The following is a 25,642-nucleotide window of genomic DNA, read 5'->3' on the forward strand; positions in this document are numbered from 1 at the left end:
TTTTTATAAGTCCTTTGTAATAATGACCTTAACCCTAGATTTAAAAGCCTTAAAAGGGCCGGCTGTGGTGGCTCATGCCTGTAATCCCAACACTTTGGGAGGCCGAGGCAGCCAGACCACTTGAGGTCAGGAGTTTGAGACCAGCCTGGCCAACATGGTAAACCACGTCTCTACTAAAAATACAAAAATTAGCTGGGCGTGGTGGCGTGCGCAGGAGAATCTGTTGAACCTGGGAGGCAGAGGTTGCAGTGAGCCAAGATTGTGCCATTGCACTCCAGCCTGAGCGACAGAGCAAGACTCTGTCTCAAAAGAAAAACAAAAGAAAAGCCTTAAAAGCCTTAAAATTTTAAAAATTTAAAGGCTCATCTATTTAAAACTATAAATAATTGCTGAAGGAACAATTTGGTTTTTTTTGAGGAAAAAAAAAGCAGCTATACTCTTATATAAACTTAACTAATTAATCCTCTTTAGACTTAGGGAATTGTTCCCAATTAAAATATTTCGGGTCCCTTGTGATAGATCTAGAGATGTTTGTTTTTGAAATGTAAGAAAAAAAGAGGACAAAAATCTCCATTTCTCCCTCTATTCCCTCTCACCCTCTGCGTATATACAGATAATATTTCTTTCCATTTTAAAAAACCTCCAAGAGAATAGATGCATGCCCTAGTGTTCAGTTTAACTACAAGTTGTGGTATCATGCATGTTACATGCAATCAGTATCACCTGCTGCAAGGACAACATTTTTACGGGAGGTGGTTGCTTATGCGTTTTTGAAGCTTGTTAGTTTCTGTTATGTTAATGACCGTTTTTAAGAAACATTTTCAGAAGGTGCTTTTCAGTGCAAATCAGAATCCCAACCTCAATTTATTTAATGCCTGCTGCATTCTGTTGTGAACTCCTAAAACTCCTACTCATGCATGGAAAGTTGGAATCTCATGACACCCCTTATGGCTCACAACATCTACGCAAGTTTGAGAGATAGGGGCTGAGAAGGTTCCTTCTATCCTGGTGATATTTAGCTAACTCTCTGAACCGAGGAATAGCGTATATATGGCTTTGTGTGATGACCAATAAGATCTTCTCTCCCTCATTCTTCCATCAGAGAAGTCACAATGGCACTCCCTCTAACAATCCCCAAATTGAAATTACTCTTGGGAGGCAGAGCATTCTCTGAGGAAGATTTATAGTCCTTGAAATTATGGCCGGGCGCGGTGGCTCAAGCCTGTAATCCCAGCACTTTGGGAGGCCGAGACGGGCGGATCACGAGGTCAGGAGTTCGAGACCATCCTGGCTAACACGGTGAAACCCCGTCTCTACTAAAAAATACGAAAAACTAGCCGGGCGAGGTGGCGGGCGCCTGTAGTCCCGGCTACTCGGGAGGCTGAGGCAGGAGAATGGCGTAAAAACCCGGGAGGCGGAGCTTGCAGTGAGCTGAGATCCGGCCACTGCACTCCAGCCTGGGCGACACAGTGAGACTCCGTCTCAAAAAAAAAAAAAAAAAAAAAAAGAAATTATGTTAAAGAAGATACTTATTTTGCTAATTCATAAAGTATTCCATATTTAAGACATGGTTTATACACTGAAAAGTAATATTTTCCCAGCTACTGGAGGCTGAGGTGGGAGGATTGCTTGAGCCCAGGAGGTCGACAGTGTGTCATGATCATGCCACTGCACTCCAGCCTGGGCAACAGAGTGAGACCCTGTCTCAGAAAAGAAAAGAAAAATAATATTTGAAAACTTACAGAATTAAATTTTAGGGGACAGTATTTGTAAAACACTAAAACTGACCCAAACTCCTATGTCAGTGGAGCAGGGGGAGATCTAAAAAGGCAGCATTAAGACACGACAGACGAATTCCAGCAGCAGAGCAATCAGAAAATACCACTTGTGTCTTGAAATGTTTTGTCTTTGCTCGGGGAAGGCTAAGGAAAAGCACCAAATATTTTTCACTGAGTACAGCTCATTTTTATCCCCCGTTTCCTTCAGGGCTACCTCTTAATTTATCCAGTAACTTAAAGCGAAATTAACAAACTCTCTATACTGTCATCAGGGTTTTTTGTTTTCGTTTTTGTTTTTGTTTTTGCCTTGGACACAATAGCTGTGTTTAGGAGAGAACTTTTGTCCTACACAAAGAGATTATTTAAATCAACAAAAGCGATTTCTCAGCAAATGACTGAAGGATTTTTAAGGTTTAAGAAACTTTTAAAGTACATATGCTGAAAAGATACTTTCAGTTGGATTTTGAATATATCTAACAGGATATTATTCAGTTGCATAGAGAAAAACCAAGATACCTCGTAAGTTAGCAGATAGTTCAGTTACATAACAGATTTATCCTCAAGGTATTGAGATTTGCTTGACCTAAAAAATAAAAACTAAAATGCCTCTTTTTCTAGACAGCAAATGACTTTCCACTTCTCTAAGACATTTATTTTTCATGGGCAGTAGAAAGTGTTCTCATAGATGAGAGACACCACTCTCTGAAAAGCAATTTCCAGACAAATTCCTCCTTTCCCGATACGAGACACTATTCCTATGAGAAGGCTTTATAAACTCTAACAATCACTACAGGTGTTATTAAAAGCAGTGGGAATGCTAGTATTTAAATAACCTATTTCTTATAAACTGCTGGCCTAGTCACCTGTGTTCAGTAAAGGCAGGTGCAGTTATTTTACTGGAATAAGACCTTAATTGGAAGAAGAAGAAATAACACTTTTTACTCATACATTTTTAAACAACGTATTTTCTTTTTATTTGAGAAGCGGGTTTCCAAACACTTTGCCAGAAGCTGGTAAGTAGTGGTCTCAACAGAGCAGCTCTGCTGTGCGCTTCTGAGAGCAGCCCCGGGTCATAGCTGCATTAGGTCATTACGAAGTTCTGAAAATTACGCTTGCACTTTTGGCTGTGTTATGTACACTTTTATCCAAGGGACAGTTCTCTAACAATGCCGGGAAGTGTACTGAGAAGTAAACAGTACTCTAGGCTCAACAAATGTGTTCTCACACTTCTGTAGCTCAATTTGGCATGAGGCAGAGTTTCTAAGTGGCCTGATGTGTTCATGAGAAGTAAGACGTGAACGTGGGATGTGTCATCATGGATGTATTTTAAATCTCCAAAGTAATTTTGTCTCACTTGCCTCTTTTAGGAAATGAATATTTTTGGAACACAGTGGTGTGTGTTAAATTGCAGACAACATGCTCTGTGTCATTCTTATTGGGCCTCTCTGTCTTTTTTGTTTTGCAATCCAAATGAGATTTCTGGAAAATGGCAAGATCTCTCTTTTCCTAAATTCCCCACAAGCTATTGCAGCTCTGAAAGCAACAGGTAATAATCAGAAAGCCGCATCCGCTGCCCTGTCTATTTTTGACGTCCAGCATTGCGAGAATATTCCCGCTGAACTCCACTGACTCATGAGACATTTCTCTGGCTGAGCATCACTGAGTAGATGTAATGAAGCAGCTTTGCCTTACGCTTTACCCATGGAGCCATTGTTTGCTACAAGTTTCTGAAGCAGGCCTACTTCATTGATTCATAAATGATCATTGGACGTCTGATGGAAGTAAACCCTGTGGGCTTTTGCTGGCTTTCAGTGCTGTTGCTTACGACATCACTTCAGTACATTACGATGCAACTTTTTGGGGAGGGGGAATTGAGACTACAATGGTATCCCAGAGTGGTGGTTATTCTCAGCCTAGAATGCTTGGGGAAATACTGGGATTGTCTTTAATGTTAATAGCTGAATGGTCACAGGTCAGTCTTACTATTCTAATTACTTAAGTCAGAGCCAATAAGAGTTCTACTTTGCAAGTTACTGATAGGAGTCAGAAATGTGGCCGTGCAGCTTTCCTGAGGGCAGCACTGGCGCTGTGGGAACTGTAGCTTCTGTCCTGCATTGCCTGTATGAGTTCAGGGAATACTGCTTTGCCTGTCTTCTGTGTAAGGGAATTTAGAAGTAAGTGCAATTATAATTTTTTTTTAGATAACCTGGACATTTTTAGATTCAGTTCTTTCTTAGCCCTGAATGAGTCTAACAGTTGTAATTTCTTAAGAGAACTGAGCACTCAGTAACCCTTAGCTAAGTTTGTGTAACATAACAAAAGTTTATCGTGCACCTGTGTTCCAAGTCCTATAGATATGGTGACCACAGGTCCTGGATTTTCAAGTCGAATTCCAATTTCAAAAATTCTTGTCTATATTTACCAAGTTTGTATACCGAAAAATTTGCTTACAACATAGGTAATGTTAATGAAACCAGTTCAGTCCATTGATTTTGGCTTCAGTCTACAAAATTGAATTTTTTTTCCTTCCACTGAATTTTGTAGTTGTTTTTGCATAATGTGATCACAGCATTTGTAAGACAGATTAGTAACAGACGGATAGAAAACCATCTAATTCACTTTTTTTTTTCTTTTTTTTTTTAAGACTAACAAGCAACTCATGCCTATAATCTCAGTACTTTTTGGGGCTGAGGCAGGAGAATTGCTTGAGGCCAGGAGTTCGAGACCAGCTTGGGCAATATATTTAGATCCTCTGTCTAGAAAAAAAAAAAAAAAATTAAAAATTAGCCAGGTGTGGTGATGTGTGCCTGGAGTCCTAGCTACTCAGGAGGCTAAGGCTAAAGATTGCTTGAGCCGAGAAATTCCAGGCCACAGTGAGCTATGACTGTTCCACTGCATTCAAGCCTGTGCAACCTTGTCTGTAAATCAGTGAAGAACATAAAAGCTAACGAGCAGGAATAATTATTATTACAAAAGCAGCACATACTAATTGTAGTGAATTCTGGAAATACAAATAACCAAGGAGAATCACCCAGAGATAATAATGGTTAAACTTCTATTTTGTATCCTTCTCATTGGTAAAGATTTATTTTTAATTAACATCTGCCTAAATAATCATTCATGTCCTTAACTAATAACAAGGTGATCTTAAATTTAACCATTTGAAACACTCTGATTTGAAACATATATTTCTTAAAATTTGTTTTAAAATTCTAGTATATGTCATTCTAAATCACTTTGGTGATGTAATTGTTTTCTGTTTCTTTGGAGGCAATGTAACATTCAAACATTATTTTATCAAGTTGACATTTGATTTAAAACAAAACAAAAATTAAGCACCACTGTCTCATCCTAATAATCTACCCTCAAGTAACATAAAACTTCATTTATGATTTCACTAGGGCAGATAGTAAGTCTCCGAATTTCATGTTAACTTTCAGAAGTAAGTTAACATCAATAAGGTCTATAAATTGTAAATTGGACAATGAGGCTAAAAATCTCCCTTGATTCTTAAACATGTTCTTTTCACATGTTTTAGGATTCTAAATAATTCTGTTTTAAAATCAATAAGTACATTTTACGTGAGGGTCTTCCCCCATCAAGAAGATTTTTTATTAATAAAATCAATATAGTGTCTTATAAAAGATGACACCTTAGAATTGAGAAAATGTAATTGTTGTTAATTTCATATCATACCATGGAAATTTTCCAAATGCATGTTTCTTATAAAATCTTTTGGAAAAAAACAATAAAATACGATTTCTAAAAAATTTCTCTGTTATCCTGGGAGATTTTTTTTTTTTTTTTTTTTGAGACGGAGTCTCGCAGCTCACTACAAGCTCCGCCTCCTGGGTTTAGGCCATTCTCCTGCCTCAGCCTCCCGAGTAGCTGGGACTACAGGCGCCCGCCACTTCACCCGGCTAGTTTTTTGTATTTTTTAGTAGAGACGGGGTTTCACCGGGTTAGCCAGGATGGTCTCGATCTCCTGACCTTGTGATTCGCCCGTCTCGGCTTCCCAAAGTGCTGGGATTACAGGCTTGAGCCACCGCGCCCGGCCCCTGGGAGATATTTTTGGAGGCAGTGGAATGTTGAAACTATAGGTTTGGAAGTCAGACAAACCTGGGCTCAATTCCCTGTTCTGCCATTTATTAACTGTGTGAATTGGGGCAGATTGCTTAATTCCTATAAATCTCAGGTTCTGCATTTACAAATTGGAGCTAATGGCAGTGTTGTGAGGACTACATAAAGTAACAGATATTACGTAACCTGTATAGTTATTGGAATTTAATACGTGTTCTCTTTCATTTTTTCCCTTTCTTTTTTTCTAATTCCTCCTTGAACGACTTTCTGTAAAAAAAATGTTTGTGCCATTTAAGTCATTTTGATGTCATGTATAATGCTAGCATACTATGATAACTTTATCATGAAGCTAAGAACTAAATTCTCCACTTTAACTCAGGAGTCGTGAAAGCCTGGAAAATATATCTGAAAATTGCAGTGTTCTTATTTTTCTTATGTAGATATTGTACGTGGACATGCACCTCTCCTTAACTTAGTGGTCTGTGAGGCCATCACTAATTTCATAGCAGAGTATTTACATGACAACTTTAAAACCTTATGAAAACAACTTTTTAATTAGTTCTGAAAGAAACTGAAAAAACTGCAAAAACAAATGTGACCATTTTAACTAAAAGAAAAATGTTTTAGGGTATACCTACCCTGACCAGCTGATTATAGATTCTTTGGTATGAAACCACATAAAACAGTTCTGGTTTATAATTCACTTTCCTTTTTATTTCATCTCAATGATGAACTTAATATTTCTAAAGCATCCCTGTTCATTCTAGAAAAATTGTGAATGTATAACATCTTTGTGTTTATGCTATCAGATTTTGAGTTCAGGATACCTCAAATTCTAAACATCTCATCAGTGATGGAGTCACTGTCGCATATTTGTGAATGAGTTCTGTGGTAGTGCAGAAAGAAAACGTAGCATTTGAAGTAGCATGCACAGGCTGCGGAAATTCAGCAGATAGGTCTGCACAAGTACCGATATTGCATGTCCAGAAGCAAAGTTGGCATCAGTGCATGCCTTGCATTTCCAGCCAAAGGGATGTTAGTATAGATACTGCATGTTTAAAAATTGAACAGACTATAGCATGTTTCAATTTTTAAAAAGCCATTTATTTATCAAGTATGCATGTCCAAAATTAGGGACCTCTAGTGATGTACAATTCTATACTGTAATATGACCCAAATTAATCCATGGTATATTTAATTAAAAAATTTCAAACTAAGTGATATTTGGATCTACTCATGAACATAGCAATGTATTCTAACTGTACCTGTTAACAAAAAAAGATTCAGCGGTTTCAGAGATAGACTGTCTGTCACTGTCAATTTGTAAACATCACGCTAGGACCAAGCTAGGGCTTGGTATATGTAGTAAGTAAATCAGACAAATAAGCAAGTTTTCAAATATTATAATTCTTTTTAGTATTACTGATAACATCATAAAGCTTCTCTTCTAAAAGAGAGCATCTTCTCTGTGAAGAGATTATATCAACTTTGCAGAATACTCAGAAATGATTCTGCTTGGAAGTGGTAAATATAAATGTTTTCTTAAACTGCTGTTATAGCATATGTGCCATTCCAGACTCTCAACCTATACAGTATAGCAATAACTGATCACTGGTTTTTTCACAATATTTTCTTTCTGCCTATTATCAAGTTTTACTTGAGGCCGGGCCTGGTGGCTCATGCCTGTAATTCAAGCACTTTGGGAGGCTGAGGTGGGCAGATCACTTGAACTCAGGAGTTCAAGACCAGCGTGGCCAACATGGCAGAACATCTCTGCTAAAAATACAAAAATTAGCTGAGCGTGGTGGTGCATGGCTGTAATCCCAGCTACTCGGGAGGCTGAGGCAGGAGAATCACTTGAACCCAGGAGGCAGAAGTTGCAGTGAGCCGAGATCGCACCACTGCACTTCAGCCTGGGCAACAGAGTTAGACCCTGTCTCAAAAAAAAAAAAAAAAAAGTTTTACTTTACTGGTATAACTTAAGATAATAGGAGAGACTCTTAGGGAATCAGAAAACTATATTTGAGATTATGGCCCTCTGTATAGCACCACGACAAATCCATCTTTTCCTGGTCATGCTGTTGCAGAAGAGTATGGGTGTCCTAAGAAGCTGTTGCTCCCATTTGGCTAAAATTAGCCTCTCACACCCATTTTTGGGAAACAAATGTTATTATATGGTATGCAGTACCACAAACTGTGACTTACACCACATGCATTGCCTTCCATTTGATCATTCTGCTATTAAGGCAGGTTCGTAATTGTCAGTATAGAGAAATACTCTTACAGCAGACAGCTGCTTCCCCAGCACCCCATCTGCATCAGGTAGCCATATCCAAAAAAACTAAGACTGATTTTTATATTAAAAATTACAGATCGGCAGTGATAATTAATAAGTAATTTGCTGATGTGAACTTTCCATGGCTCAGTCTATAACAACGTTACTTAAATTTGTTTACTACAGTATGTTTGATGAATAGAACAAAGTACCTTATCAGTATCGCACCCTATGGCTATCCATCTGGGATCACTGGGAAGAGGAACCTGAATGTCTTTTTAAGTTATAATGTGGAATGGGAGGAAAGTAAGGAATTATAAAAATCAAAGCCTCCAAAAACCTGCGTGAAGGAGTAGAGTTGTACAGATGTATGATTAGGTTCAAGAAAGCTAACAATCTTGAGTCTATGAACAAAGCAATAGTAGCTTAATCCTTAGATATATTAAAAGCTAAATAGGCCGGGCGCGGTGGCTCACGCCTGTAATCCCAGCACTTTGGGAGGCCGAGGTGGGCGGATCACAAGGTCAGGATATCGAGACCATCCTGGCGAACACGGTGAAACCCCATCTCTACCAAAAAATACAGAAAATTAGCCAGGCATGGTGGCTAAATATAGAAAATACAGAAAATTAGCCAGGCACGGCGCCTGTAGTCCCCAGCTACTCGAGAGGTTGAGGCAGGAGAATGACATGAACCCGGGAGGCGGAGGTTGCAGTGAGCCGAGATGGCGCCGCTGCACTCCAGCCTGGGCGACAGGGCAAGACTGTCTCAAAAAAAAGAAAAAAAAAAAAAGCTAAATAAATGCATGTACAGTTTTCCTAATTTACATCACATGGAGTGATAGGACATTAATGGTGGTCCACCAGACTAAAAAGAAAGTTATTTGAATAAATTTTTATTAAGATAAACATGTGATTGTCACACTTGATTTAATACATTAGACTTTGATTTTGCTGTATTAGAGCACTTGATGTAGAGCAAAGCTTTAGAATGATTTTTTTCACCTTAAGAAGGGTCACATCTTTTCTTTGAATATTTTCTCCAACAATTTCACAGGAGTTTCTTTTGCCATCAATCCTCAAAAAGGGTTTTAGTCTTGGCTCTTCAGTTCAGAGGGTGTGGTAATACCCCTTTTCTTTATTTGGTCGCAATTCACTATAGAGTTATCGCCTGCTGTTTTGTTTTGTTTCTCTTCCAGAGTGAAAGAATTGAAAAAGGCCAAGGAACTTGAAGACATACAGCAGCATCCCTTAGCAATGTGACATTGCTTTTCAGACTGTTTTCATTTCTGTTTTTAGCAGAGACATGCAACAACACACACGCACACACACACACGTACACACACACACACAAAATCCCTCTGCAGTTTTGGGGAGATCAGCTGCAGGATTTTAACAGGAATGTTTTGGTCATTGCATTTGCACTTTCATGGACAACTTTTAATTTGATCAGCAAGACATCTTGGAACTCAATCTTCTGTTGGATCACGGGAAATCAAGACACCAGGAGGAATTGAAAGAGGCTTCCTCTTCTCAGGAAGAAGCCATTTCCTTCTCATATAGGGCTGTATTCAAACATCGTGTGGAACTGTACAAATATTTATACCAAAAATATAGATAAGAAAAGGTGGGGCTATACTAGCAACAAAAAAGAATGCTGTTCCTGCACCTGCCGGTTATTTCCAAGAAGCTGAATCTTTGGGATTGATTCTCAGTGGAGGGCTTAGATCATACAAAAATCTTTATTGGGTCCGTGTGTTCTCATTTCCTTCACTGTTTATTTTTGTTTGTTTGTTTGTTTGTTTTAATCTCTACAGCACACTTAATGCAACTTTTGAAATCTGCAGGTTTTTAATGTCTTGTGGAAATTTGCAGAGGGGCAGGTGTGTGGTAAACGGGTAATGCATGGGAAATAATGAGAAGCAGCTCACAGAGTTTAAATTATTTTCTTGTCCCCACCACCTTCCAAGAACCTGCGAGGGTAGTAATCATCTTGTCCCCTTTTTCATGTTCAGCACTTTAATTTTTTTGCCTTACTTTCATGTGCAATGAGAATTACTTAAGAATTGATAAAGCATGTAGCCTTTTTTAGTAACCTTGGAAGCTGTAGTAATTCTAAGGAATCATGAACCTTGCCTGGACATTTGCCACCTAAACGATCAGCGTGGTGCTGCGTTCTGGCCAGTAAATTCCATGTTTTTGGCTATATCTCATCCAAACTGAGCAGTTTCTGTGTATATATAGAAGGTAGAAATGAAAAGTGAGAAAATATTTGAAAGGGATTATATTAATTGCTAAATATTTTATTCACAAAGGTCAATAACATGGCAAGATAAAATTATTTGTATAGTTTTGTCTGAATGAGCGAGAAAAATGTGGATGTACTGTTTGTATATATTGTATATATTAAAACAAAGAGATATGTGCATGAAATCAAGAAAAAAGAAATGAACAAAAGCAAAGCATTAGTGGCTATGGTCTGTAAAATGAAACAAAAAAACTTTATTTCACTATAAGAGTACTTTATTTTAAATGTTCTTTAGAAGAACATTTTGCTAAAGCATGACTAAACTGCAAAAAAAAAAAAAAAGAGCTACTGTATTTAGACTTAGGAAAAAAGGCAGAGTAACATTACTTAAAAAAAGGATATGTTTACATTTAATTTTGGCTACCAGGAGTTTAGTTTACTTTATTTAAATTTTTTTTGCCAATGGTGCCAAGTAATGTGAATGCTAATACTGCTTAAGAAAATTAAGTTACTTTTGCAAAACAGATAATCATAAGATGAATCAGTATGTAGCTTAACACCATCCACTCACTCCAACAAAGAACACTTAGAATGATTTAAAAACCTGACAAAAGAAATAGTGTGAAAAGTAGAAAAACGTCACGTTTCCATATCTCCTGCTGGAAATCAGAAAATGTAATAAAATTGCACACAAAAAAATAACTAAAAAGGAAAAAGATGCAGACTGGTCTTTTAGAGATGGCATGGTATATTACTATTTCCACATAATGAGGAGCCAAAGAAATCTGATGCTTTTAACAATTAAACTATTAATGTTAAATTGAGAGGATAAAGTTTGCATTTGCTGATGCCAGTTTAAAATTCCCAGGTTACGTTTGAGGATCAGTTGGTGTAAAGCTGAGATGTTTTTTCTTGGTTCTGGCTGCCAACTGTGAGTTAAAACTCAAGGCTTGTTGTGAAGCCTAAAAATATTCACAAATAAGCTTTTAAACTGGTGTCTTTGGAAGGAAGGTAGATACAAAAAGATTGTGGTAAAAACTGGGGTCAGTGCTCTTGGTGCCTTTTCTATAATTGTACTTGTTTTTTAATTACTTCCTTTCACTGCCAACCTCGAATTACTGTACAGTATATGTCTTTCTGCTTGTGATCGGCTTTGACAACAGTGACAGCCCCACAACTAGTAGCCACCTGTACATTTGTAAACTGACCTGACTCAATTTTGTTTTTAAATGTGTGGGTTATGTTGCAGCTGTTGCAGTCCCCCAGATACCTATTATTTTACACAGTTTGACCTATAGGAGGACAGTGAGTAATTTACAAACACAACTGCATTCATAAACGAGAATAGAACGTGAAAGCCAGCTCTTTCAGAATATCCTCTAGTAATACTGAATTTAGATATCTTTATTCCATATATTATGGTACAAATAACTGATCTTTGACCAGAGTAATGACCTCAGTGGATTTGCTTTAACCCTCACATTTTTTTTTTAAATGTTTCACATGTTACATTATTAGCTGAATACGTTAGAAAATGACAGATGATAGAGAGTTCCATAGAATTAAGAGGGTTCTCATGGAGGGGATAGGAAGTAGGTTTGAAGCCTACCGGTGTAACCTACCAGTACAACTGTGAATCCTAGGTGAGGCAAAAAGGCACTTCCACTGAAACGAAGCATTTCTGACCGCTTTTTCTTGGTTATGACTCTTAATTTCGAATATAAGATGATAGGTAAGCGCAGCTTTCTTGGATAATCTGAATTCCCAAGTGCCAGGAGTAGGATTTCATTATAAAAGTAATAGCTAATCTTATTCTATCTCCTGAAGATTTAATTGCTATTCTTGTTACCCATTCGAAATCAGCTGTACTGTGTGAACGAAATAAAGACAATTAACACGAACCCCTCTCTGGCTGCACGGTCGCTTATGGCAGTTCCACACAGTAGTTGGCGCCCAATGGGGGGTCCCTGAGACTTGCATGTAAAACTAGTCTAGATGTCTTCTTTTTTGTAAGTTTTATTTTTGTAATTGTGCATGTAAAGCATCATTGAATCAATGGATCTGTTGAAGAACTCAGCTGCTGGAAACCATGCAAAATGTTTTGAATTGCCCTTAAAATATGGAAAATGTTTTCTGAATGCTTTATATTCTTTCTGCTGTAAATTAAAAATGAAGAAAATTTCCCCATACTACGTGTGTGTTTTGCTTTAATGTGACTGGGTAGTGAGATCTAAGGTGATGGACACGTGTTTCAAAACGTATGTAATAATGTCAAGTATTTCCTTCTGATCCAGATGTAATGTTTTGACATTGAATGTTACATTGTTTCAGCTAGGTCCATGAAAGAAAAAATGTCTTCCAGCCACCATTCAGAGAGCTTTTCGCCTATCTTTCCAGGCGCCTCTCAGCATATCAATCATTTGTGTAAGGCAGTGCAGTTATTTGAAAGATAGACACTAATTTAATTCACCTTTTCAGTTACAATCCTCTGAAGTCTTCTAAAAGGCATTTTCCAGCGATGACGAACGTCCTCCTTTCTGAGTATTGTGTCATCGCTGCTCCATTCCCTTTCACTGCAGATCCTCTCCTTATCTCCCTAGTGCTCCCTCTTCCATCTAATCCATCTGGCCGCTACTGCCAGAGAAAGTGTGCAGCACGGATCTCCCAAGTCCGTGAGTCAATGGTTTCCAGGGCCCACTACAATCAAATGACATTTTTCTTGTTTACCCTCTTTATTCAGTCTTCTTTTCACTTGTACCCAACCTGCACCCTGTAGGTGGTCTGTGCACATTGCGTCCGTTTTCACTGCTGTCTTTGTTCATGGTGTTTGTCCAACCCTTACTGGAAAGTTCTTTTCTGCTAGTACCCAGCTCAAATCCCACCGCCTTTGTGACAGTGTCGTTTATTCGAATATATACGAATGTTTCCCATTTCGAAGTATTCTATTTAGAGTTGGAAAAAACAGCATAGTATTTAAGTACTGTATTTTTCACTTCTCATTTAAGAGACCCACCAATGACCAAACACCTATAGTGTTTTATTTTTTGATGTCGGTAACTGTGTTGGTAGGAATATTTCAGTGACAAATATATACAAGGTAACTCACTGCGTTCAGATTTGTGCTTCCCTCCCTTCGACCAAAACCTGAGGACCTATTCTGTGTTAGGGCCTAAAAATACAGAAATGAAGGAACTACAGTCTTGATGCCAAGGCTCTCGTAAGCAGATTATAATATGATCTGCAGGGACAAATATTTGTGTTACCGCGGAAAACATGAGGAGCGGGAACCTAACCCAACCCCATGTGACAAATACCTGAAATGGACTTCCTATTTCAACTACTTTCTCAGAGAAACATGGTGCCCTCAGGATCACTAGGTTAATCTGGAACATTCAGCAGAAGCCAATCATCTGTCTCTAATACTGTTAGAGAGAAATGGTCCCGAGCCCAGAATAACATGAGTTGCGCCCACCCTCACTTATCCACACAGTCCCCAGCCAGTGCCTAATGCACCACGTTTGCAGACCACGTCCCCAAGCGCCAGCGCGGGCCGTGGTGCGGAGAGGAAGCTGTATTGACCTGCACTCTGCGTTTCAGAGCCCGGACCGCCCTGGGACCCCTGTGGCCCTCAAGTTCCCAAGTGACCTAGTCCAGGGAGGGGACATCTCGCTCTGACCCCGCCCTAGACGCGCCCGCCACGACGCCCCCGCCCACTTCCGGCGCGCCCCCTCTGCGCCCCGCCCACTCCCGCCGGCCCTGCCTAGTGACGTCTTTGCCCGGAGCCGCGCCGTTCCGCCCATCTCCTTGGCCTCCGGTCCCTACTTCGCCGCTCTGCTGACCCTCGCTCGCCGCCGCCGCCGCCGCCGCTACCAAAATGTGAGTGATGCTGCGCGACGCGGGCGGCTTCGGGCCCCGCAGGCGGCAGCTCGCGCTGGGATCGCCGTACCGCCCAGTTGCCGCCGGCCGCCGCTCGGACGCAGGCCGGGGCTGCGCGGGGATCCCGAGGCCTGGGGGTGGGCGGTGGCCCTTGGGGCGCGGGCCGGGCGGGTTCCGCTGCCATGGGGCGGACGCGGAAGGGGCGAGGGCGGGGCGGCGAGGCGCTTCCCGGAGGAAGTGAGTTGCCCGCCCGCACCCCGCTCCTCGCCCGTCCCGTTCTAGTCCCCGAGGTCCCGGAGAGGAACGGGGACGACTGCCCTGGTTCGGGAGGGCCGGCTCTCGGCCCAGTTCTGCGCTGGGCCCCGGAAGTTGCAAAAGAAAGGACCTCGGCCCTGTGCTGAGCCCCTGTGGGCCCAAGAGCTCCTTGCCTGGCTAGGGGCATCTGCACTGGAAAGATCACTTAACCGTGGGCCTTCGCTCTCTTAAGCGAAAGCGCTCTTGTGGCCCTTGCAAACCGGTGCTTCCAGTGGTAACGCTCAGAGAATGCTCATGGTTAAGAATCACAAGGACCCTCTCTTCCACCTCCATTCTGTTCATTGCTCACCGTCGGAGGAAGCCCCGGGTTTCTTCCAGGAGTTGGGGACCCCCCCCCTCGAATGTTCCTGCTGAGGCTGCTGTGTCAATAGATCACAGTGGTTAAGATCTAGATCCCAGGTACACAGGACCTGATCTAAAAACAAGCTGTACAGCAGCCAGCTGTGTTGACTTTTTAAACCTCACTTTACTCATCTGTAAAATGGGAGTAATATTCCCCTCAGAGAGGTGTGAGAGTTGAAGGAGAAAATGCATGAAAAGAGTCTAGCACCACGGCATGGTCCTTACTTATCTACCAGACACTAAACTCTGTGAGGACGGCGATGAGATCTGTTGTAGCCCTGGTCATTGACACATGACAGATGTAAAGTGACTGTTCAAACAGTCCATCAGACTGTTGTATACTAAGGTATATGCTAGGTGCTATCTAGGATACAGAGAAGAGAGTAAGAAGACCCAGGAACCTGTAATCTATTCGAGGAGGCAGGACTTTATACCTGAAAAACCAAAGTGATACTTTCCAAGTAATGGAGCCAATAATGACTTCAGAGTCAGAGTGGTTAAGAAGGATCTGCATGGGGAGAAATAAAGCCTTTGATGAAGATTTTAAAAGATGAGTACCTTACCGGGGCGGGCGCGCTGGCTCATGCCTGTAATCCCAGCACTTTGGGAGGCCGAGGCAGACGGATCACCTGAGGTCAGGAGTTCAAGACCAGCTTGACCAACATGGTGAAACCCCGTCTCTACTAAAAATACAAAATTAGCCGGGCGTGGTGGTGCATGCCTGTAATCCCAGCTACTTGGGAGACTGAGGCAAGAGAATTGCTTGAACCCAGGAAGCGGAGGTTGCAGTGAGCAGAGATCACACCATTGCACTCCAGCCTGGGCAACAGGAGGGAAACTCCGTCTCTCAAAAGAGGGAAAAAAAAAAAAAAGAGTACCTTCCTAAAAGAGGAAGCATTGCTTCAACACACCTTTCCACTCACACCAACCGCTCCCTGCATCCCAGTGTTCCTGACTCTGTTTCTGTAAATTAATCTATTTTTCTATATTGGAAAAAGGGCATTCTATAACTGTTTATAACTATGAAAACAGTTCCTGCCACAATGAAAAGATCAGGAGAGTACTGAGTACGTTCAAGCAGATGTGTGCCTTAGAACAAGTTTCAAAAAAAGGACGGTAGAGTTTACCTGTTGTGGGATCAGATACTTCAGGGATACAAAGTAGGTCCTATTAAACCTTCACGTTTGTCCCTTTAGTAGGTGGGACAGTCTTGGAAATTATAGAGAAATTAGAAGAAATGTAATTAAAACTTTTGTTCATTGCTTCAGGAAGAATTTCTTTTTCTGCTTTAGTTCTAATGTAAGAAATTGTTAACAGTGAGAGTCCCGGAGTAACATCTTTATACTTAAGAAAATGTATTTGGGGCCGGGCGCGGTGGCTCAAGCCTGTAATCCCAGCACTTTGGGAGGCCGAGACGGGCGGATCACGAGGTCAGGAGATCGAGACCATCCTGGCTAACACGGTGAAACCCCGTCTCTACTAAAAATACAAGAAAATTAGCCGGGCGAGGTGGTGGGCGCCTGTAGTCCCAGCTACTTGGGAGGCTGAGGCAGGAGAATGGCGTGAACCCGGGGGGGCGGAGCTTGCAGTGAGCCGAGATCGCGCCACTGCACTCCAGCCTGGGGCACAGAGCAAGACTCCGTCTCAAAAAAAAAAAAAAAAAAAAAAAAAAAAAAAAAAAAAAAAAAAAAGAAAATGTATTTGGAATCGTAATTTACTCATGCTCCTGCCTTTACATGTTCCAGGTCTACAGGTCCAACTGCTGCCCCTGGCAGTAATCGAAGACTTCAGCAGACACAAAATCAAGTAGATGAGGTATTGCTCTGAAATGTTGGAAATATGAATTTTAAACAAGTATGAGCACTCTGGAAATCTGTTTAGAAAAAGTATCATGAAAGTGTGAATGTAAAGCAAATTCTGACTGTATCATAATTGTAACAAAACTTTGCTCTCTGCTGTGCTGGAAGATCTAAGCAAAAGTCAGACTTTCTAGGTTTCATGCTTGTTTTCCTGTGGTAGAATCACATACCTGCTCATAACATTTAGCTCAGGAAAAATAAAAAAATCATATGCTTAAAACATGAACACCACTCCCTGAGTGTATTCCCCAAGAACCACTTTATAAAATAGGATAATACAATGTTAGGATTAGGTCTTTAGATTGCTCAAGCCAAGACCAGTTCTTCTGATCAGATTTTTTATCAAAATGCTTTGTCCACTTACTAGTTATCCAGCCTGAGCAAGCGTCTCTGTAGAATTCATCTCTAATGGCTGTCCATTGACTCACACAAAGTAGATACTGTCAAACTCCATTAGCCCAGCAAATCTCTATTTGTAGAATTCTTGAGCTAGAGGACCTTCATCTTTTGTTCTGCACTGTATGTGGAGAACCACAGCAAAAGATTGAGAAATTCAGACTAGTATTTCCACATTCCTAAAAGCTGTCACTGTCCAACAGATATGTTTCGGTCTTTCTGCATTTAGCTGCCCTAAAAAACAGTTAAAGTTATGTTAGATACTGTTGTGAAATAATACAGTAATGTTTTGATCTGATGGTTTTGTTCGTGAACTTCTAAAAATTTTAGATTTTCCCAGTAAGAAACCCATTGTAATTCTGTCCTGCCTGAAATTTCTGTTGACTTACAAAATCAAATTGGAATTTTTTTTAACCAAAGGAATTTTAAGGAGGGTTGTTTTTTATTGAGGTGAAATTACCATAACATACAACTAAACATTTTAAAGTGTATATAATTGAGTGTTATTTAGTATATTCATAATATTTTGCAACTGTAGTTACCTCTTTCCATTTTCAAAACTTTTTCATCACCCTGGAACACTTCATACCCATTTAGTAATCATTCACTATTTCCCCTTCCTCCCATTTCCTTGTTACCTCTAATCAGCTCTCTCTTTCTGTGGATTTGCCTGTTCTGGATATGTCATATAAAAGGAATCATACAGTGTGTGGCCTTTTGCGTCTGCCTTCTTTCACTTAGCACAAAGTTTTTCGCATTCATTTAAGTTGTAACGTGTTGTACCATGTTCCTTTTTATGGTTGAGTAATATTCCATTGTATGTGTATACACAATTTGTTGAGCCATTCATTTGTTAATGAGTCTTTGAGTTGTTTCCATCTTTCAGCAATTATGAATAATGCTGTTATAAACATTCACAGGAAAGATTTTGTTTAGACATATGCTTTCATTGATCTTGAATATATACCTAGGAGTAGCATTGCTAGGTCATAGTAACTGTATGTTTAATTTTACGAGGAACTGCCAAATTGTTTTCTACAATAGCCACACCATTTTGTTTTCCCACCAACAATGTCCAAGAGTTCCTGTTTCTCCACATCCTTGCCAACACTTGTTTTCCATTTTGATTATAACCATCCTACTGAGCTCTTTGGGTTTTCATTTGCCTTTCTCTAATGATTAGTGATGGTAAGCATCTTTTCATGTGCTTATTGGCCATTTGTGTGTCTTTAAAGAAATGTCTGTTCAGGCTTTGCCCATTTTTTAATTGGGTTGTTTTTGAGTTGTGAGAGTTTTTTATGTGTTCTGGATATTAAATCTTTCTTTAGCAGACATGTGATTTGCAAATACTTTCTCCCATTCTGTGGCTTGTCTTTTACGTTCTTCATAATGTTCTTTTTTAATTTTTATCTTTTTTTTTTTTTTGAGACAAGAGTCTTGCTCTGTCACCCAGGCTGGAGAGCAGTGGTGCAGTCTCAGCTCAGTGCAGCCTCCAAGCCCCAGGTTCAAGTGATTCTCCTGCCTCAGCCCCCAGAGTAGCTGGAATTACAGGCGCCCACCACCTTGCCCAGCTAATTTTTTGTATTTTTAGTAGAGACAGTGGTTCACCATGTTGGTCAGGCTGGTCTCGAACTCCTGACTTCAGGTGATCCACCTGCTTGGGGCTCCCAAAGTGCTGGGAATATAGGCATGAGCCACCGCACCTGGCCTGATAATGTTCTTTGATGCACAAAAATTTTTAATTTTTATGAAGTCCAGTGTATCTGTTTTTCCTTTTGTTGTTCTTGATTTCAGTATCAAATCTAAGAATCCACAGTCAAATCCAAAGTAATGAAGATTTACCCTTATGTTTTCTTCTAAGAGTTTTATGGCTTTAGCTCTTACACTTAGATTATTGATCCCTTTTGAGTTATTTTTTGTATATAGGGTGAGGTAGGGATTCAACTTCATTCTTTTGCATGTTGGCTCTTCAGTTGGCCCAGCACTGTTTATTGAAAAAACTGTTGGATGGCCTTGGCACTCTTGTCAAAAATCAATTGGCCATAAATGCTTAGGTTGATTTCTAGACTCTCAGTTCTGTTCCATCAGTCTATATGTTTGTCCTTATGCCAGTATCACACTGTTTTGATTACTGTAGCTTTGTATTAAGTTTTGAAATTGGGAAGTGACTTTGGGGAGTACTGCCCCCTTAGCAATATTAAGTCTTCCAGTGTGTGAACATAGGATGTTTTCCCATTTAATGATGTCTCTTAGCAGTTTCTCTTAGCAATGTTTTCTAGTTTTCATTGTCCAAGTCATTTGCCTTTTGGTTAAATTTATTCCTAGGTATTTTATTCTGTTGGATGCTATTGTAAACACAATTGTTTCCTTAATTTCCACCTCAGATTATTTGTTGCTGGTGTATAGAAACACAACTGATTTCTATGTGTTGTTGTACCCTGCAACTTTGCTGAATTTGTTAGCTCTAACAGTTTGTTGTGGATTCTTTGGTATTTTTTATATAAAGAGAATCATCTGCAAATACAGATAGGTTTATTCTTTTTTTCCAATTTGGATGCCTTTTCTTTCTCTTGACTAATTGCTCTGTTCAGAACTTCCAGTACAGTATTGAGTGGCAGTGTGAAAGTGAGCATCGTTGTCTCGTTCCTGATCTTAGGGGGGAAGTCTTTCACCATTGAGCATGATATTAGTTGTGGATTTTCCCATAAATGCCCTTTATCATATTAAAGAAATTCCCTTCTATCCTTAATATGCTGATTGTTTTGATGATGAAAGAGTGAGCTCATTTTTTTAAAGCGAAAGTTTGGCTCAAAGTAATAAAGTGCTGACCTGAAAGAACAATGTGCCCATAGATTGTCTTTGAAGTCTCTGTGCCTCTATTTTTTTTGAGACGGAGTCTCACTCTGTCGCCCAGGTCGAAGTGCAATGGCGCAATCTCACCCACTGCAACCTCCACCCTCTGGGTTCAAGTGAGTCTCTTGCCTCAGCCTCCTGAATAGTTGGGATTACAAGCACCCAGCACCACGCCCGGCTAATTTTCTTATACTCTTAGTACTGAGACAGGGTTTCCCCCGTGTTGGCCAGGTTGGTCTCGAACTCCTGACCACAGGTGATCCACCCGTCTCGGCCTCCCAAAGTGCTGGGATTACAGGCGTGAGCCACCACACCTGGCCCTATTCCTCCATTCTTTGTGCATTACTTGTTGTGATCACACTCATCTAGGTGGTGGACATAATGCGAGTTAATGTGGACAAGGTTCTGGAAAGAGACCAGAAGCTCTCTGAGTTAGACGACCGTGCAGATGCACTGCAGGCAGGCGCTTCTCAATTTGAAACGAGCGCAGCCAAGTTGAAGAGGAAATATTGGTGGAAGAATTGCAAGGTAATTATCTTTTAACTCACCTTTACATTTAAGCCCCCTTCTCCATTCTCAGAGAATTAACAGGCTACAGATAATGGACTTTCATGACTCTGGGAGGTGGGTTTGACTTCCTCCACATGGAAATGTGGGTCCACTGTGAATCTGAAACACTGACTACATACCCTTTCCTAGCCTCACCCTAGGAATCCTCTATGTGTTGTGGCTGATCTTCAGAAGATGCACGTAGAACAAGAATATCCAAAATCACTCACAGTCATCAGCCCCTCCCAACCCTCTACCCCAGCAGGGCCCCAAACACATAGGAGAGGGCTGGAATTGGTTAGTTTTCGTGTAGTTCTGTGAATGGTTCCAAGGTCAAGGGAAAGAAATGCTAGAAAGCCACAGTGTGCCCAACAGAAGAGTAGAAAGCAGCCCGCCCAGGAGCACGAGCCAAAGCAGATTTTATACAGTCAGCGAGTCAGCGTGCTGCGACCAGATCCAGATGTATCCTGTCCTCTGCCTTGTTTACAAGTGACACTTTGAGACACAGGGCAAGCTGAGCAGCCTTTCCATATGTGGAAAACTTGTATACACACACAAATGCCTAGCTAGAGGCCACACATCATTTGAACATCTTTTAAAAAGCAGGGAAGTTACCTTCAGGCCCTAATTGAGAACATTTAATTTAGGCTTTAGAAATTATGAATTCTTCCAGACTGTATGCACCTGAATTTCCCTTTCAGTGACTAGACGAATATTATATGATACTCTTCAGCAAGCACGTTATGTCTGCATTTGAAATGTGATATGGATATATGTTTTGTTACAGATGTGGGCAATCGGGATTACTGTTCTGGTTATCTTCATCATCATCATCATCGGTGAGTTACCCTTCTCTAAACTGATTGGAAAAGTCTTCTCCATGTGTTCACAGACCCTTGATTTTGTGTACAAGAACTCAGATTAAAATTTCCCTCCGAAATGTTAGTTTTGGCTAGGCGTGGTGACTCATACCTGTAGTCCCAAAGCTTTGGGAGGCCAGGAGTTTGAGACCAGCCTGGGCAACATAGCATCTTTACAAACAATTGTTAATAATTAACCAGGCATGGTAGTGTACACCTGTAAGTCCCAGCTACTCAGGAGGCTGAGACAGGAGGATTGTTTGAGCCCAGGAATTCGAGGCTGCAGTGAGCCATGATCATGCCACTGCACTCTAGACTAGGTGACACAGTGAGACCTTTTCTCAAAAAAAATAAAAGGTTCATTTATTCCAAGGTTTTCAGTTTTCTTTAATAAATGTTTTAGGTATTTGAGTTTTAAGTCTTGATATTTGATATAAACATTAATCCTTTGAAGTTAGGGAAAATTTATTCATTTCCACTTCTTTTCTCTGAATATATTTTTATCATATATTTACTTTTATGTAACGTAGTGGTTAAAAGCATGGAGTAACTGTGATCCATCCTGGTTACACCACCATCCAGCTGTATGGCCGTGGACAAACAATTTAATATCTCTGGGTTTCAGTTTCCTCATTTGTAAAATGGGGATAATAATAGTACCTGCTTGTTTGCTTGTTAAAGGACAGATCTGGTAAATATATAAAAATTGGCTGGGCGTAGTGGCTTACACCTGTAATCCCAGCACTTTGGGAGGCCAAGGCGGGCGGATCATGAGGTCAGGAGATTGAACCATCCTGGCTAACATGGTGAAACCCCGTCTCTACTAAAAATACAAAAAATTAGCCGGGCATGGTGGCAGGCGCCTGTAGTCCCAGCTACTCGGGAGGCTGAGGCAGGAGAATGGCGTGAACCCAGGAGGCGGAGCTTGCAGTGAGCCGAGATTGTGCCACTACACTCCAGCCTGGGCAACAGAGCAAGACTCTGTCTCAAAAAAATAATAATAATAAAATAAAAATTGCTTACGTTGGTGCCTAGCATATAATAATAAAAATAATAGCTATATAAATAATATATATGTATACACAAACACACACATACAACTATTATTATATAATATTCAAACAACTCATTGCCATCTGTAGCCCAGTATATGAGAACCGAAACATGACTTCTTTCATTGATTGATGGATGTTAGTGGATGTTTCCTTTTAGCGGGAAGGTACAATTACTTGGATCCTTTTGACTCTAGTCTCCTTCCTCTAGCCCTCTGTAGAATGGAGAGAAGCCAGTAGTAGGAAATCAGCCCAGTCTAATTTCTGATCACATTTAGACCGCAGCATTGGATGTTGGCTTGGGATTCGCACTGAGAGACTAACCTGCTGTTTCCCCTGCCTTTTTGCGTCTCTCCTTCTTAGTGTGGGTTGTCTCTTCATGAAGAACCAGCGGAACTCAAAACTGCTGTTCAAGAAACCTCTTCAAGACTTTTGACTTAGAACCTGCTATATTATCAAGCTTACCTACTGTTATCTCTAAAATGTTTTTTTGTGTGTGTGTTAGTTAAAGTTGAATTTCTAGGAAACGTGCCTTTGTTTTTTAATATGCACTCCAAATTAGAAGTAAGGCCAGCCCCGTCCACATTTTGCACAGTGCCTTTACAGATTTATGTATGGGCTGATGAAGAGGCCTTCTTAAGTTCCAGAGTGCTATAATCTAGATGTAATGTTGTCACTAATTAATTGCCATTGCTCCCAGTAAGTTACCCTTGTCGTTCGGCATTATTTTCAGAACCACATTTTAAAACTTTGGGTAATCGGATTCCAACTTGTGCCTTCCAGAAAAAAACACTACTGACTAACACAAATCTGTGATAACAACAGGCTGTGCCTTATTTTGATAATTTTCTGATTCCCTAGAAGAGAACCCTCTACTTGTTGTAAGCACTACTGACTCTCGCTGTATTTAAGATGCTGGTGAAGAGCTTTTGCTCTTGCATTAGATTTGAAGATGTTTACGTTGTTGTTATTATTATGTATCACTTGCTAAAAATGTTGTTTAATCAGAAATAACCTCCTTTAAAAAAATTTTATAGAAATATGGCTATGACCAAAGCTTCTATTTTGCCAAAAAGTTAAATGCCGATAAAATGGCCTTAAGTGTATTCCTGATAGTTAAATTCAGAAACCTGCCAAATGGAACTCAAGGTGCCCCTTCAGAATTAAAATCATTACCTTGTGTATGAAACTTGTACATCTTAACAGGCCTTTCCTCCTTTTGAAAGGCTGTAGCCAGTGTGGCTCCTCTTCTGATTCAGTATTCTGCGTGGGGGTTAGAGAAGGTTTGAGGTAGACTCTGACCGTCTCATTCCTATGGACAGAAGAGTTTTACCCAGCAGTTGGCAGATTATCAGCTGTGGACTCCAACATGTTTCTGATAATTATGCAAGCAACAATTCTGTAGCCTCAAGTAAGACCACCTGTGAACTTGATCATTATCTGGCCCAAATATGAAGATAAACGATAACTTTTTGGAGTTTGTTTCCTATTTGTAGTCACATCTGCTTCCTAAATCATTTTCTAAATTATGCCTGCAATTAGGCATTGGTCAGGGGTGAACGACTCTTTTCACAGAGAGTAGCCAACCAGAGACCTTTGCTTTGATACCATCAACTGCAGAGAATGCTGTTGATGGGAATGCTGGAAGTAGCTGTTGTCGTCAAAGAAACTTTGTCATCGGAGAAACTTTTCTTGTATACATGAGACTCAACATCAGGATACACAGCTTAAAGATGGGAATTCAGATATGAAAGAAAACAGGCAAGGAGGCACTGAGGGAGAAAGACACAGACTTTATTGCTCTGTGGCTCATTGTTACTGGAATATTCTAAAACTTGTTCACATGCTATTAAGACTTATAAAGCAGCAACAGCTGAGGCGCACCAGGACACAACTTCCATTTCTTTAACATCTATTCCCTTAACATCGCTGAAATGATTTACTTTTGAAGACACGCCTTGCAGTGTGGCTAGCTGTGAGAAGAAAGCAGCTGGCAGTGTTAGGACACTAGCCCACCCTCAGCGCAGGATCTCTGGCCGGGTGTGACTCTGAAACCTTGGTGCTCGCCCCTTGGCCACAGAGCTCAGACCCATTTAACCCACTGGCTCCTGCATTAACCCAGAAATACCTCGCTTGTATCTGTGCACTTAGCTGGGAACTTACCCACTGTAGTGACCTAAATAAAGTGTTTATAAACATGATTGTGGCACCTGTGTTTCTTGTAGAGGAATAGCTGTGCCTGATCCAACTCCTGAAACTGCCATTCCTTGCTGCTCCCCATACCTGTCCCTTAGAAGCTCTGAAACTCTCTCCCCTTTTCTCACCAGCCCCTCTCTAGGTACTCTACCTTTTAGTACCCAGCATTTCCCCATACCCCAGTGAAGAGAAGCAAACCACTCCCCTTCTGAGAAGTGCTTTTTAGTATAGATGAGGAAACTGGCTTTTACACAATTACTAAAATTCAGGATTTGGCTTTGGAGTTCCCTAAATAGATGGTCTTTCAAAAGGGATGTGCAAGCTGACCGTGTATGTGGTAGACTAGATGGCTGTTGACATGGACCCTGGGATAAGTCTGGATGGGTGAGGGACATCCCCAGACACATGGCTCTGTTTTGTTCATGTAGATATTTTCCCCATGAATGTATTTCCATTCTGACTCTAGAACCCCTAGGAAACAATATAATAGGGGTGGAAGAGGACTTTTGCTTATGTTCACAATAGAAAAATCCAAGTCCCTTTCCCGAGTTACAGGTCCCACCATGATCTGGTTCTTTCTAACTTTCCGACCTCATCCGACTCTCCAGCTCTCTCTTCTCCAAGCAAAGTACTTCGCCAAAGTATAGCTAGCTGTTGACACTGGAGAGACTTGTGCCCTTGAGACTTTCAACATCAGGATGTGGCTTGAAGGCCAGAGTTAAGCTATGAATGAAAACAGGCAAGAAAGCCCTGAGGGAGAAAGAGACCTGATAGTTTGTTTCGGTTTCTCATCAGCAAACTTACTTCTTTCCAAAGGTCTTTTGCAGGTACTTTCAGCTGTGCAGGCTCTACTTCCCCATCCGCGGCAGGCGCCTCTCATCTCAGGTTAAAATCCGCCTTCCCAGAGGCCTGCCTCGCTGATCTCGGGAGGCTCTGGCCTCCCCCCTCCACCTCTCTCCCAGTT

The 25,642-nt window shown here is 40.7% G+C and overlaps 2 protein-coding genes across 23 annotated transcripts in view; both read left to right on the top strand.

Moving 5' to 3' along the window:
• The window catches only part of CAMTA1 (calmodulin binding transcription activator 1), a 969,422-nt gene extending 956,853 nt beyond the window's left edge, over window positions 1-12,569 (top strand). For all 20 annotated transcript variants that reach the window (XM_025367744.1, XM_025367761.1, XM_025367771.1 and 17 more), the window contains one exon: window positions 9,332-12,569. In XM_025367744.1, coding sequence (XP_025223529.1) covers window positions 9,332-9,364 — 33 coding nt within the window. In that variant the 3' untranslated portion in view covers window positions 9,365-12,569. The remainder of the gene's footprint in view (window positions 1-9,331) is intronic.
• VAMP3 (vesicle associated membrane protein 3) lies at window positions 1,196-24,683 on the top strand. 3 transcript variants are annotated; one of them, XM_025367919.1, is made up of 6 exons: window positions 1,196-1,211; window positions 14,163-14,256; window positions 16,659-16,728; window positions 20,391-20,549; window positions 21,358-21,409; window positions 22,846-24,683. In XM_025367919.1, coding segments are annotated over exons 2-6 (303 nt in total). In that variant the 5' UTR covers window positions 1,196-1,211; window positions 14,163-14,254; the 3' UTR covers window positions 22,866-24,683. The 3 variants fall into 3 exon arrangements, with proteins under 3 accessions (XP_025223704.1, XP_025223696.1, XP_025223689.1); XM_025367911.1 differs by lacking the exon at window positions 1,196-1,211 and having other exon boundaries at window positions 14,150-14,256; window positions 22,694-24,683; XM_025367904.1 differs by lacking the exons at window positions 1,196-1,211; window positions 22,846-24,683 and having other exon boundaries at window positions 14,150-14,256; window positions 21,358-21,768.
• Window positions 24,684-25,642: the final 959 nt, after the last annotated feature.

The sequence above is a fragment of the Theropithecus gelada genome, chromosome 1, assembly GCF_003255815.1.
Source record: "Theropithecus gelada isolate Dixy chromosome 1, Tgel_1.0, whole genome shotgun sequence".
NCBI lineage: Eukaryota > Metazoa > Chordata > Mammalia > Primates > Cercopithecidae > Theropithecus > Theropithecus gelada.